At 43.4% G+C, this 14,797-nt stretch overlaps 1 protein-coding gene across 6 annotated transcripts in view; it reads right to left on the bottom strand.

The window, feature by feature from the left end:
* Nucleotides 1-14,797, bottom strand: part of LOC146863859 (uncharacterized) — a 617,506-nt gene that overhangs the window by 345,381 nt on the left and 257,328 nt on the right. For 5 of the 6 annotated variants that reach the window (XM_085628521.1, XM_085628550.1, XM_085628530.1 and 2 more), the window contains 2 exons: nt 10,523-10,570; nt 7,255-7,333 (listed from right to left, as the gene is read on the bottom strand). In XM_085628521.1, coding sequence (XP_085484647.1) covers nt 7,255-7,333; nt 10,523-10,570 — 127 coding nt within the window. The remainder of the gene's footprint in view (nt 1-7,254; nt 7,334-10,522; nt 10,571-14,797) is intronic. The other variant, XM_085628559.1, reaches the window with a different exon arrangement.

Raw genomic sequence — 14,797 nt, 5'->3', positions numbered from 1 at the left:
CATTGTAAGAATACTAGGATCTGCAGCCATTGTAAGAATACTAGGATCTGCATCCCCAGTAAGAATACTAGGATCAGCAGCCCCTTTACAAATAAGATCTGCGGCCCCTGTAAGAATAACGGGAACTGAAGACCCTGTAAGAATACTGGGATCTGGAGCCCCTGTAAGAATACTGGGATCTGAAGTCTCTGCACGAATACTAGGATCAGCAGCCCCTTTACAAATAGTAAGATCTGCAGCCATTGTAAGAATACTAGGAACTGCATCCCCTGTAAGAATACTAGGATCAGTAGCCCCTTTACAAATAATAAGATCTGAAGCCCCTGTAAGAATAGTAAGATCTGCAGCCCCTTTAAGAATAGTAGGATCTGCAGCCCTTGGAAGAATACTAGGATCTGCAGCACTTTTACAAATAGGATCTGCGCCCCCTGTATGAATACAAGGATCTGCATCCCCTGTAAGAATACTAGGATCAGCAGCCTCCGTAAGAATACTGGGATCTGAAGTCTCTGTACGAATACTAGGATCAGCAGCCCCTTTACAAATAGTAAGATCTGCAGCCATTGTAAGAATACTAGGATCTGCAGCCATTGTAAGAATACTAGGATCTGCATCCCCTGTAAGAATACTAGGATCAGCAGCCTCCGTAAGAATACTGGGATCTGAAGTCTCTGTACGAATACTAGGATCAGCAGCCCCTTTACAAATAGTAAGATCTGCAGCCATTGTAAGAATACTAGGATCTGCAGCCATTGTAAGAATACTAGGATCTGCATCCCCTGTAAGAATACTAGGATCAGCAGCCTCCGTAAGAATACTGGGATCTGAAGTCTCTGTACGAATACTAGGATCAGCAGCCCCTTTACAAATAGTAAGATCTGCAGCCATTGTAAGAATACTAGGATCTGCAACCCCTATCAGAATACAAGGATCAGCAGCCGATTTACAAATAGTAAGATCCCCACCTTGGCAAAACTCTTGGAGAAATGTGTGCTTGCCCAACTTTGCCATCACATTGACCATTTCCAACTCCTGAATCAATGCCAATCTGGTTTCTGCCCAGGTCATAGTACAAAGTCGGCGCTAACACACATCGTGGATGATGCGCTTAGAATGCTGGATCACAATGAGTCGTGCTTACTGATCCTTCTGGACCTTTCGTCAGCATTTGATACTGTCAAACATTGACCTCCTAGAACACAGGATGGGGCTGTCTGGGCCGGTATTAAGCTGGTTCTCTTCCTTCCTTCAGAACAGATCCCAAAGATTCAAGGTGAACCAATTCTTGTCCCACCCTGCACCAGTCACCTTGGGGTGCCACAAGGGTCAGCATTGTCCCCCACCCTCTTTAACCTGTTTATGGAGCCTCTGACAGAAATCCTAAAATCATCCAGCATTCGCTATCATATGTATGCGGACGATACCCAACTATGCCTGAATATCGCCTCCCCTGAAGACATCCAGTCCCTCAATTCAGTCCTACTGGAACACAAAGCTGGCTGACATGCAATCACCTGAAGCTAAATGCTCTTAAAACTGAATTCCTACTGATCTCACCACACAACCAATCCCTCGTCATGTAGCAATGGTTGAATCAGCTGACTGCCCTTAACTGCAGACCTTGTAGACTCAGCATCATCTCTGGGCATCATTCTAGACAAAAGCTTGAACATGCAGAAGCACTACAGTTCCCTCACCAAAGGAGCGAACTTCCAACTCAGCTTACTTAGGAAGCTCAAACCTTTCCTCCCTGCTCATGACCTAAAGGTTGCCGTTCAAGCATTAGTGATCTCAAAGCTGGACGATGGTAGTGCAACACTTTGTGGCCTGCCCGGAGTGAGGAAGGCTCCTCTTAGGGCTACCCCCAACTCCGCTGTGAGGCTCTTAACTGGCACAAAAAATACCACCACATCTCCACGGACTTGCGGGAACTGAATTGGCTGCCATATGAAGCTCGGATACGCTAAAAATTGCATGCATGGCTCACAGAGCCATCCACTTCAAGAAGCTGTTGTACCTTGCGCAGTAACTGGAACTCTCCTGTGGTTCTAGAGCCTCCAGAAGCGCCAGCTCCCTTTTGCTTAAACCTCAAAAATTCAACAAAAAAAGACCTATAACCGAGCCTTCTCAGGGATGGCTCCAAGGATCTGGAACTCCCTTGTCCCTGAAGTCAGGATGAACCCGTCTACTGTCTTCTTGAAAAAATAAGTCATAGGGCTCCTGATGAAGAAATTTCTGCCTTAGCCTGGCACCTTCCTCTGATTCTGGGTCCATACCCGTTGACTCCTGCACAGCACCTTGTTCATGAGTCTGTCGGACAATTCTAGACTGTGATCTTTTTTCTCCCTCTGTTGTTTATGATGTGTTTTGCTGTGCCTTCACGAGAATGCTGGACAATTTTGACTTTGAATTTGTCGTTTTGGTTATTCTGTTTTGTATGCTTATTACCTTGTGATGCATAATCTGTAAAGCGCTCTGATACCCTCGGTGGTCATGTTCGTGCTATATAAAACCTTCAAAATAAATAAATGTCCTGGTAGTGACAAACAGCCTATTTGGTTTCTCACTGCTGTGAGGCTGCCCTCTCAGAGGAATACATTGGGGATTCCCTGATATGGTCTTCAGTGGTAATTCCTAACCTGAGAGGGGTAGTGTGATCAAGTTTGGTATGTTTGGAATAGTGGTGGTGAATAATGCGTATTGGTGTTTGCGGATTTATTATCACTATTTTAGAAATGCCACTTTTAGAAGTAATATTAGATAAGGGTCAAACCCAATATACCCTTGAGGGCTTGGGCAAATAAATGCGAGAAGGTAAATGTGCCAACAAGGGATTTTGTTTTAGAGTGATCTATTATTTATAAATTTCAAAGATTTGAATCAAAACACATGTTAAGATGAAATAACACCACTGTGAAATCAATCCAATGATCTGAACATCATAAACATATAATGACAACAACGCACACGGGGGTTCTTTTTTGTGATTTAAACAAAATAATTTTTATAGTTTTATCCAAAGTAAAAAGAGTACAAAAGAGACATAAATTAGAGCAATATATCATGAAAACAGGGGACGGGATTAAGTCCTCATTTCATCTGAATAAACACATCTATTCCTGATTAGTTTGAGCAGAGATAAAACCTAGGCTGTCTCGATTCAGGCGGACCCCCATCTGTTTTCTGAAGACTAACGTCAGAATACTCTCAGCTGTGTTGAATTGCAACCACAGTCACTCTTTAAAAGCACATGACAGCGTAGTGCAAAATTAGGCTGTCTCGATTCAGGCGGACCACATCTGTATTCTGAAGACTAACGTCAGAAAACAATAAAACTACGGCAGGATTGACTCCCGCATTAGTACGAATTGGCAGTTGCTGATGCCAAGTTCTTCATGTGTAAATATCTTCACGATTTTAATCAAAGTTACGTGAGAACGCTATTGAGACCTCTAAGAGTCTTCTTTTATGCAATTATTGTCCTGAAGATGGTCTGACGGATTGACACCACCCAAGACCGAAACGTCGACTTTACCATCTAATTCCAGTTTATCTGTTATGTACAGTAGATTATATGCTCAAAAAGAGTTTTATCTCTGCTCAAACTAATCAGGAATAGATGTGTTTATTCAGATGAAATGAGGACTTAATCCCGTCCCCTGTTTTCATGATATATTGCTCTAATTTATGTCTCTTTTGTACTCTTTTTACTTTGGATAAAACTATAAAAATTATTTTGTTTAAATCACAAAAAAGAACCCCCGTGTGCGTTGTTGTCATTATATGTTTATGATGTTCAGATCATTGGATTGATTTCACAGTGGTGTTATTTCATCTTAACATGTGTATTGATTCAAATCTTTGAAATTTATAAATAATAGATCACTCTAAAACAAAATCCCTTGTTGGCACATTTACCTTCTCACTTTTAGAAGTAGGCATTTCTGTGTGCTATGTGTCTTTGTGCCTGCCTCTTGTATATTGACTATCTGGTCTTGGAGTGACAGGAGCTAGGGAGGTGCAGTGGCTCCAGAGAGTCTGGATGAGTCAGCGCTCGGCTGAGTAGGCCTGGTCTGCATTTGGAGTGGTGGGAGGAGTAGCACCTGCACCTGAATAGGGCTGTGCCTGCCTTCCACAATGATGGCTCCGCCCCCGTGTGGTGTGTCTGGGGCCAGGGCTTACACCTACAATGGGGAGTGTTGTGCACTGTAAGAATAATTGTAACTGCCCCCAGAACTGGTTTGTACTGGGTCCAGGGCCCTGTACAGGAGAGAACAAAGACTTTATGGAGTAGAAGTCTTGGGGCTGTGACCCCATGTTAGTTCAACTGTGTTTACTTGGGAACTGGAACAGAAGACTGCGTCGGACCTGGAGAAAGCACCATGGTACTGGGCTGCAGAAAGAGCTGACCTGCTGACTTTTTGGGCTGGGGGACTGCCACTCTGCCTACAGAAATCCATGTGCTGGCCTTCCGGGGGACACTTTGCTAGTGTGTCCCGGTGGTCCCCCATGACTTTCTAGCTTGCCATACCGGAGTTATGACAGCGCGTGGTGAGAGCTGTGGTGTTCACTTTGTGCCCCCGTGTTATGGTAGGGCCCCAGTGAGTGCTCTGGCCAGCGTGTGAAGTGCGCTCTGGGGTGTCAATAGTGCGTGCAGCACTGTCCTGGCTGCAGGGTTCTGTTAGGCTCCTGGTTTCGCAGAGGAGATCGCGCCAAGAGGAGGGCCAAAAAGATTAATAGCCCGACGGAGACTGTGCTCCATATTGTCGGGCCGGGGAAGAGTCACCAGAAGTCAGGCAGAGGACGCCTCACAGTGGGCGGGGCTCCCATAAGGAGGAGGAGAGCTCGCATGTTTCCTGAGGCTGTTGTGGGCAGGGCCGGTAGCGAGTTTGAGCAGGAGCCTCACGGGCTCCCCAGGCCGCCAGAAGGGAATCCTCAGCGAGAAGGCGGGATCAGCGGGGACTCTGCTTGAAGTCCAGCTGCCGGAGGTGTGGTACCGACAAAGAAACTCATGGGCCCCGCGAAGCCGCCCCAGTGAAAGCGGGTGAGTGCTTGGGGACAGGAGTGCCCTTTATACTGAGCCGTGCTGTTTGGGGCGGCTCTGTTTCAAGGAAGAGGGCAGTACTGTTGTTACCCGGCCCGAGGGACCATTGGATGACCTCGCTCACGTGCTTTCGTTGCACCGACGTAATTCCCACATCGTTCTTTTTGATATCGCTGCAGCTGCGCCACATGGTCGTGGGCAGCTACGCACTGACCGGATTCTGGGGTCATTTTGGAGTGGCATCACGGAGCCAGCCCAGTAGGGGCCCCGGATTCAGAGTTACCACACATGTCCTGGCTGCACCTGCAAAGTTGGAGTAGCCAGGTGCTGCTGCACTCCCTTCAAGTAGTCCTTCAGGTCTGTGTGGAGCGTGACTACCTCTTCTTTGATTTCTTGCAGGAAATGTGGCTTATGAAATACGGGTCCTGAGTCCTCCACTGTGTCCTTGGTGTACGAACGAGTGGGGCTTGCTTGATTTTTATCCACCTTGTCAGCTATGGAGCCTTTCTGTGATAGCATATCCTTGATAGATAAATCTTATTGGTGTCTTTTGGAAGATATAGAACCCAGTAGAGATCGCTGTACTATGCAGGAAAGAGATGGGTTGGGCTGAGTTATGGGGGCAATCAGCACTTGAGTATCCTTCACTCCCCTTTGTGTTGCTAACAAAACCGTAGTGCATGCAGAAAAAGGGAGGCAGGGGACCACAGGTGCCTTACTCGGTCAAGCCCTGGAGTCGACTAGACATACGTCGCTCTGTAAGTGCAGATGGTGTGAAGACCTTCTGCTCTCGTAGTAGCCTTTCAAACTGTGTAGAAGATAAATGTGAAGCTATACTTTGAGCTGGGGCAGCAGCGGTGACCATTGGTCAAGAGAATGTGCATGCGAATCATCTATTTGGGGCCTTGGGATCCGCATGCACACTCCCTTGACAAATGTTTGATTACAGGAAAGTGCCTCCCTTCCCTATAGTCAAAAAGAAAGATTGAACACTGAATAAGAACAACAGAACTAAGTAATTACAATACCAGATATGAGAGCATTCAGCCTCACCGTAGCACACTTAGTAGGGATCCTATAGCCTTGATGAAGGCCTTTGACCCAGGAGGGCAGATTAATGGCGAAAACATGCAGGCAATGATTTTGGATGCAAGAAGCATTACTGTCTCAAAGGATCCAAGCACTTATAATTTAACCTTGCCAGTGGTACCCATCTATCAAAAACTGGGTATAAACCCAGGCTGTTTTAATCCATCAGATCCCTGATCATATCAAACTTCAACAATCTCTGTACTCCCGACCATTGTTGAGTCTATCTAGGTGGTATTCACCTACCAACATGTAGAAAAGACACCGATGATGAAGCAGACCACAATGAACAGTAGGTAAGGTGTCCTTTTCCAATACTTTGTTATTCCAGTGGCATATAAAGTAGGATATAGTTGTAACATCTGCATATTCCTTGTGTGGAGAGTCTATATGGGCATTGTACACAGATGGTGTTTTCCTTACAGTCTCCTTTATGTGTGATATAATACATGCACAGACTAAAATGTATGTAACCTTTTTAATAACAATTTTGTTAAAAATATTTTCTTTAATAAATTGAGATATTGTATGCCTTTTGTATACTTTGTTTTTTTTTCCACAGGTTACAGAGTAAGTTTAGGAATTGACCTATGCAGATTCTGCAATGTCTTGGGGAGTTGTAGTTTTTTTGTACAATAGATGATTGAGTCATCGGCTATTGCCCCAGTCTGATGGTGCTCGCCATCTTTCATGACTGCTCAGGCCTGACTCTTAGGTCTATTCTGACAACTTGCCCCATCACCAGATGGGAGTAGAATGACTATTGAGGTATCAGTGTCTCACTGTCTAGTGTGTGGTGCATGTCCCTGGGAAATGCCGGATAGGGAAGAGAATATGAATTTCAAAACCCGGATTACATTCTGGAGCCCCCTCCCACCACCTGCCTAATCTGAGGTTAACATCCATTATAGCGAGTACAGCTGTCCTCCCCATTGGCTGCAAGCCTATGACTCTTATTTCTAAAGTAAACAAGCAAAACACCATAGTCATGAATGATGGCCTGAACACCCAATGGCTGTAATGAGGGCAGATCAAAAAGGTGAATGAAAATTTGAAACAAGCAATGGATGAGAAGGGCTGACTTATTTCCCTTTTCTGTAATAGAGAAAAGGTGAGTTTACCATGAGTACTGATATTGGCGTGCTCTGGGTTGACGCCACATCTCTTCCAGTACAGATCTGAGTTTGAGTTGTCTGCTTCCTGTTGATAAAGGTTTGAGAGAAAGTTAATGAGTGAAGAAACACATACGGCCAACACTACCTACCTTTGCGCAGTGCGAGGCAATCTTGTACCAACATTTGCAGCAACAGACCAAAGCTATGTGCCATTAGCACCAACTAGCATCCTAACAATTGACTGGCTGTTTAGCACTAGCAGGGCAGCACACTCTTCCTTCATTGGTCAATGCAAAGGGCTATTTAGTGCTAAGTGGTCAGAGCAAATGTTGGTACAAACCTATCCTGCACTGATAATACCAAGGAAGCTCATCCCTTATTGGAAATCTAGGTGAGGAAACGGAAAACAATGCATAAAGTGTGAAGTGCATACCATATTTGCATCATCTACTATCTGAAAGTTGGTGATAGTAGAAAATGATTTCAAAACTATTCACAGCAGTCGCACTATTGATGTAGCATTCACTTTTTCTTACCTGAAGTGGTAAATACCATACCCTTGCCTTATAGGGTCAGTCTAACCCCTTTAGATACATCCTTGCTTTCTTGGTCCCTTATTTGATAGTTCTTATATTAAGCTCTCATGTTGATATTTTTGTAAAACATACCTTTGTTTTAGGTCTATGTTTTAGAGAGTAGGCTTTGGGTCCACACCTTTCAACCATTGACTCTCTTTGAGCACCCTTTTTCAGCCACCAGCTTGAAATATTGACAATTAAGGGTTTGCACAGCCACTAGTTTATTGATCACTCATCTAACACTGTTTCGGTGTATCCTTCCACCTCCAATCTAATGATTGCACTGAATAGCACTACGGACTACTTTACAACTATAGTCCTCTGTTTGCTCTTGCTAGCTTTCTCCTGTGAATCGTGATCTAATGTGCTGATGCTGCATGTTTTATATGAGCTATAATGTGGTCTGTCAGGTAACGCAATTGCTTTGCGAAAACTGAGCGAAATTTATCAAAAAATATATACCCTACAGATCAGTCTTTGAACTGCGTCGTTCAGTAACCAATAAATGAGACATAAGGCATGCGAGGTCCGTGTTAGACCAATATTTGACACACCTGTGTTACTATGAATAAACAATGAATGTAAGACACCGCACCATACTAATAATAATCAGTTTTGTATATTCAAAATCATATATATATATATATTTTTTAACGGTTTTTAAAGGTCGGGATGCCCCAGGAAATGGGATCGAAAATGGGGAAAGTGGAACAAATATCGGGGGGACATATGCATCTCCCCTACAGTGGAACTGTGGCGTGAAAGGCAAGCACTAATGGCCCACCTCTTGATAGACGATGGGCCCCCTACACCGGGGATGTGACCGGTGGGTTAAGACACGACCCCAAAATGCATTCTAATATGTGGAATAGGACTCTAGCCTGCAAAAGGGTGGTGGCCACACTTAAGGTTCTCCTGGAAGTGGCCTGCGGGCATGGTACATTGCATGCAGTGTGTATTAATAGATGCGCATGTCTTGTTTTATTCATGCTGAACTGTTATACTGTCTCTACATCTTGGAACCAATGCACTTTCTTCTTCTCAATAAAAACTGTTTTAAAAAAAAAATCATATTTTTGGCTGAGATGTGCCTTTTCCTTCATATATGGCTGTTGTCCCAGATACAAAGCACATAAAACATGACTCGGTGAAAAGAGTGACAAAGTGCAACTGTGTTTTCTACAGTACAAGTCTTCCTCAGGACTGGTGAGAGTTTCAGGGAAACAAATCTTCTCATGGTACCCAATTAATGATTCATTAGGTGTGAGGGGAAAACGATTGTTTGATTCTCCAACGTAAAATCCCATATGGTTGATAGCTGGGCTTAATTCTAATCCTCTTGTGTATATTTAGTTCTTCAAAGTTAATTTCCAAACAGTCTTCATTAAGTAAATGCAAACAACTCATGGCTCGTCAGTAAATCATGAGTGGCATGAGAAGATTTGTTTCATGATTGACGCCTTTGGGTGGACTCCATACCTGTGTGGAGGAGGACCCTTGAGTTAAATACTGCCTAGCTCTCCCCAAACTCTTAGCAGTCCCGAGGAAGAACCACTGTGATGTGTACTCATTAACACATACACGGAGGGTCGAAACGTCGACAATATTTTGAATGGTCAATGTCCTTGGTCCAACCATCTTGAAATTGAAACTAATGTCTTTAGAGGGTGTATGTTGAACCATTTGTTGAATAAAAGGACGGACAGCTGTACATATTTTGTTTAATTGTTGTATTTTACTGCAACTGAGAAGTGTTAAAGCAGAGGGCTTTATTCACAAACTGCATTTTGTAATACGTGAAGTAATATTTCAGTAGTATTACTCACATACTGGAAAATGCTATTCACTAACCTACTCGTGGACACATGTCTGCAGGAGAGGGAATAAAGATGGGTTTGAGGAGGGATATGTAAATGCAAAAAATGTTACTAAAGCCAAAAAAACCTCAAACTAATAATAAATATACTCCATCTCAGCCGTGGAGTACATCCAACACCACACATGACCGCTCACAGGTTAATGCAACACACTCCCATAATATATAATGGAAGCAGGGACTTAAAATACCACCCCGTAGGAAATAACGTGAACTAAACAAAACTGGCTTCAACGTCTCTGGTGCTTCCTCGCTCATGAAACTGTTGCGTAGGAACTAAGTGGAGATACAAAAACACGTGTAACCTAGTGCTACGTTATCTACATGAGGATAATAGAGGCCTCTACTGTCCTACAAGATTACGAGCTTTGGGTTTATTGGATATTGGCCACTAGGCGCTAGTACAGAGAGCAATATGGCTGAAAAGGAAGAGGGGGTGGAACATGGTCTAACAGAACTCATGCACTCAATTACTGTCAATGAAGGTGGAGGAAATGGCAAGAGGGCAGAGTCAAGTTGGGAAGGAATTTGTTGGGTATAAGTTAAGATGGGAAAGCCCGATTGAAGTTCTGTAATTATTTTTCAAAATGCAATAAAAACTATTGAAACCTTAAATTTAAATACTTATTTACATTGAGGCAAAGAAAGACAGTGTAATTTGCCAAACGTAACATGTTTTCATGATAAACTAGGTCACAAGTAGTCAAAGACCGCACTTTACGACTAAACCAGGTCTACTGTCAGAACACCAAGTGATCTTTCTGATTTAAGAAAGCTAATGGTGGTTTGGTCGGGAGTATGACTTTAGGTTGATAATTACCTTTCCAGACACCATTCCCTTGGTGGTGGGACAAACTCCTGCTTGATCCTGGATAGGAAAAAAGAAAAAGAGATGTCTAATTTGCACTATTTTCAGCTTTCCAGTGCGCAGTAGTGAGATTTGCATCTTCATGCAGTATCACCAGAGCTCCAGGACACAAGATATTGAACAATGATCTGGTACATAATTGAATTAAATTTGATGTAATTACTCTTACCTGCAATGTGAATTTCTGTTGTAGTATCACCATTTCAGATCTCTAGAGGGCAGGAGGGCTGTGCAGCTATTAACAAACCAAGAAATGGAATGTGCCAGGCTCTGCTGGTGAGGGAGAGCTTTCCGGGCACACCATGCAGGCACTGGAATGTTTCTTGGTGCCCTTTCCGAACCTACAAAGAGCATTAGGGTTGTCCAAAGAACAGTGTGGTCCCTAGCAGGGCATAGGGTATTATGTTTTGAGCTTTGACAGCCTTGGGTGATCAGATTCCTGGTCTTACAGCAAGGTCACAGCTTCTGAATAAAGGACTACGTCTAACATATTAATCTTCTCATCTGGGCCTTACACTGAGTTAGCCTCCTAAAGTCAACGATTACTTGAAAGCAGTGACGACAGCAGCAGATGCAGCATAATCATCAGCAGCACTGATTTTAGGATATTTTAAAAGTCAGCAACTGAGAAGTGCTGAAACAGAGGGCTTCATTCACAAAATGCATTTTGTAGAATGTGAGTAATACCACAGCAGTATTACATTTTGTAGTGCGTGAGTAATACCACAGTAGTATTACTCATGCACTACAAAATGCTACTTACTAACCTCACAGACACCTCCGCCACTGCTAACTTTTCTGTGCAGAGTTCTTTGCGACATTTATGGAGCTCTCCGAACACATTGGTCTACGTTTTTGTAGTAAGTGTTTTTGAGGCCGGGGGAGTAGCTGCAAAATGGGGATTACTTACACATAAATGAGAGCGGCTGCAGGTTTAGGAATAAAGAGGGGTGTTGGGAGGAATATACAAATGGAAACATTGTTACTCCGTGGCGGCCGGTGACATTTGAAAGTGGTGGGCGTAAAAGTTAGGTATGATGTTTATGTAGCAAGTGAAGCAGGCACACTTATTGGACAAACGTGGAGTTCAGGGTGGGCCCTCCTCCAGAAAAAAATTGAAAAAAGAATGGTGCATTTGAAAGCAAATGAATTAAGTGAGAAAGCAAGGTTTATAAAGCAGTGGGAATATATAGTCTTGAAACATTAAACACATTAAAAACTGCCTGATATCTTAATGCATTAATTTGTTCACCAGTTACTTTAACGTACAAATTGTACAGCGCGACATCTTAAGGTCCTTTAAAGTGTGAGCTTGCCTAGAGTCTAGCACTGCATGGGTTATCAACTTTGGAAGAAAGTGCTCTAACCTGGCTTCGGGAAACACTCACAGCTGCTGGCTGCAATCAGTCACATAGAAATATGTGCAGACAGGCCTCTAAGTGCGATGAAAAAAGTGGATGATTTCTAAAAGGGTACATCTAGAATGAATTTCTGTCATTCCCATAGTTTGCCACCTGACCGGTATTTTGGGTTCTCTCTGAGAGGTTATTGAATCCAGATATATAACACAACAAATGTCATACACCTAAACCTGTAAGTGGGATTGGCTTTGTCAATGGTTGTTAGCTCTTTAAGATAAATGAGTAATGAATTGTTATAAATAATTAACATTGGAAAGGTTTCAATTCTTAAATTGTGAGACTGTGAATTAAATAATATTGAGGCCCGTGAAAGGCGTATTGGCCTTCAGTTATTTTTGCTTTATCATAGATATGTATACCCTTTTTTCTCTACATATCATATCCGTCTGCACATTTTCAACCTCCTCTCTTTCCTCTTTAGCACCCTCTTTCCATTCTGACCCAAATGCACTTCCTTGCATCTCCCTCATTTCGCCATCCCCAAACATACACTGCACTCACTCACATTTCATCACTTTTTTTTCTTTTGCCTTGTAAATATTTTGACAACTGTGTACCGCCTTCACGCACATTCACACGTAATTTCAATTGAAACTGGAATACGTGACCATTGTTCTGTGTGCTCTGCAAATAACATTCCTGCCTTCATAACCTGGATAAACAGTTTAAACCCCTATCTCAAATTTACTGCCAACAGCTCTGAGCAAGAACTACCTTTCATTGACCTCTTGATCATGAAAAAACAAGACAGACTTGACACCATCACTTACAAAAAACCTACTGACAGCCACTGTCCATTACTTTACCATAGTTTTCACCCAAAAGCCCTTAGGGAGAACCTCCCATACGGACAGTTTTTACATATATGAAGAAACTGCAGTAACATGGAGGATTTCAAAAGACAAGCTTCTGATCTAAGCACATACCTGGTTCACAGACAATACCCTATCAGTAAAATAAAAAATGCACAGAAAAGAGCCCGTAACACCAACAGATCGGCTCTACTTGAGACACACCCAAAACCTGACTCTGACTTGATCACATGTGTTACGACCTACGCATCAGAATCCAACATGATAAATAGGGTCATCAATAAACACTGGAGAATTCTCCAGGTAGGAGAACAGCCCCTTAGTAAGCCTAGGTTTGACTTTAAACTTACTTCAAACATCAAAGATGTACTCCTCAACACCAGACCAAAAAAGAATGCACCTTTGCCACCTAACACATTATGGAACCTACCCCCAGTCACAGGCCACTACCCCTGCGGACAATGTGTAGTCTGTCCCCTAACCAAAGCCACCAAAACCATCTCACTAACACAAACTTGGACATGAAGGCAAAACAGGCATACCAACTGCAACACATTCAACTGTATCTAATCACCTGCCCCTGCCACCTTCAGTATATGGGTATGACAACTCGCTCAGCAAAAACAAGGATGACTGAACATAGGAGCAACATCAGATGTAGAAAGACCAATACAAAGATGTGTGCACACTATGATGAACATAACCACACCTCAAATGACCTACATTGGACCATGCTGGAAGCCTTCCTAAACATTTCAAAAGAAGCTTTGTTTAGGAAGGAACAAAACTGGGTTTTCAAACTTTCATCTGACACCCGGGGTCTCAACGATGACACCCCTTGGGCGGAATTAAACTGTTATAAATGATGCACAACACCATACTTCCATCATCGGGCAATCATCTCTCCCCCTTGCCCTCTAGTATCATGATATCATCGGCTGCTATATGCTTTTTTACGCACCCCGCATGGTCCTTGATTAATTGACTCCACTAACACCGGCCCTCTGTGAGGCAGATCCCCCTTATAAGCCTAGGTCCCGCACTACCAACTAAGGCCTTGTTGATCAAGCTTCTTCCTAAGTCCCCAGGCCCATTGTCCATCCTTTAAGTCCTGGTTCTTCCCTTGTTGGGCAACCCCAACACGCAAAACTAACCAATGCGTTTTTTGTTTCTTATCATGATGCCAATGCATGATTGACTTCTATAAATGTCCATTTACAGTTCCCCGTAACGTCCTTGACTTTATAATATTGTTTACATGCCCCCCAGTCTTATTTTTGTATTAAAACCTCCATGCACGTTTAGCGGCAGCAAGCACAGCCACTACATATACACTTACTGATAAAGTTGTATTGAAACTACTACTCCTAAGATGGACGCTCCAGTTACCATTCTAGCGCCGGGATATTTCCAAGGTTCCACCGTGAACATAGGCATTGGACCCAGAAGTAGCCAGCACGGGGCCCAGAGCAAGGGTAGGATAGACAAAAGTCGGCTGCCACCCTTTGTGAGTATACCGCTTCCCTGACGCATCCACGCCGCATGGACACTGGTAAGCTTCATACCACTGCGTGTCTTGTGACCACCTTCCTCTTTTTACAGCCACAGAGCAACAACGTGCTCTGCCTCCCCCTTCAGCTGTAGGCTCTTATACCACAGGTGAGTCATAACATGTTGCTACGGTTGAACTCTGATTGTTTTAGCATCGGCATTCGCCATTTTTATCTAAGTGCGCGCTCTGTTTCGTTTCATGCATTTACTTTTACCTTGGGCACTAATGAGCATCCATCACTCTGCGTGTCCTGTGCTAGAACGTCCCCCTTACTGCCAAGGCACACGGCTATACTTTTGGCTTCTGGAACGTCTCTGCGGGGCTTGAAAAATTGGTTATATATGCACCCCTTGTGTCACATACACCAGCATAGTGAAAATATTAGCACTTCCCCGCAAACATGTATAATAACAGGTTTAGCCTGTGAAGTAAGCTTTTGACC

Source organism: Triturus cristatus, chromosome 2_1 (genome assembly GCF_964204655.1).
Source record: "Triturus cristatus chromosome 2_1, aTriCri1.1, whole genome shotgun sequence".
Lineage (NCBI taxonomy): Eukaryota > Metazoa > Chordata > Amphibia > Caudata > Salamandridae > Triturus > Triturus cristatus.
This window is presented reverse-complemented; position numbering and strand designations above follow the sequence as displayed.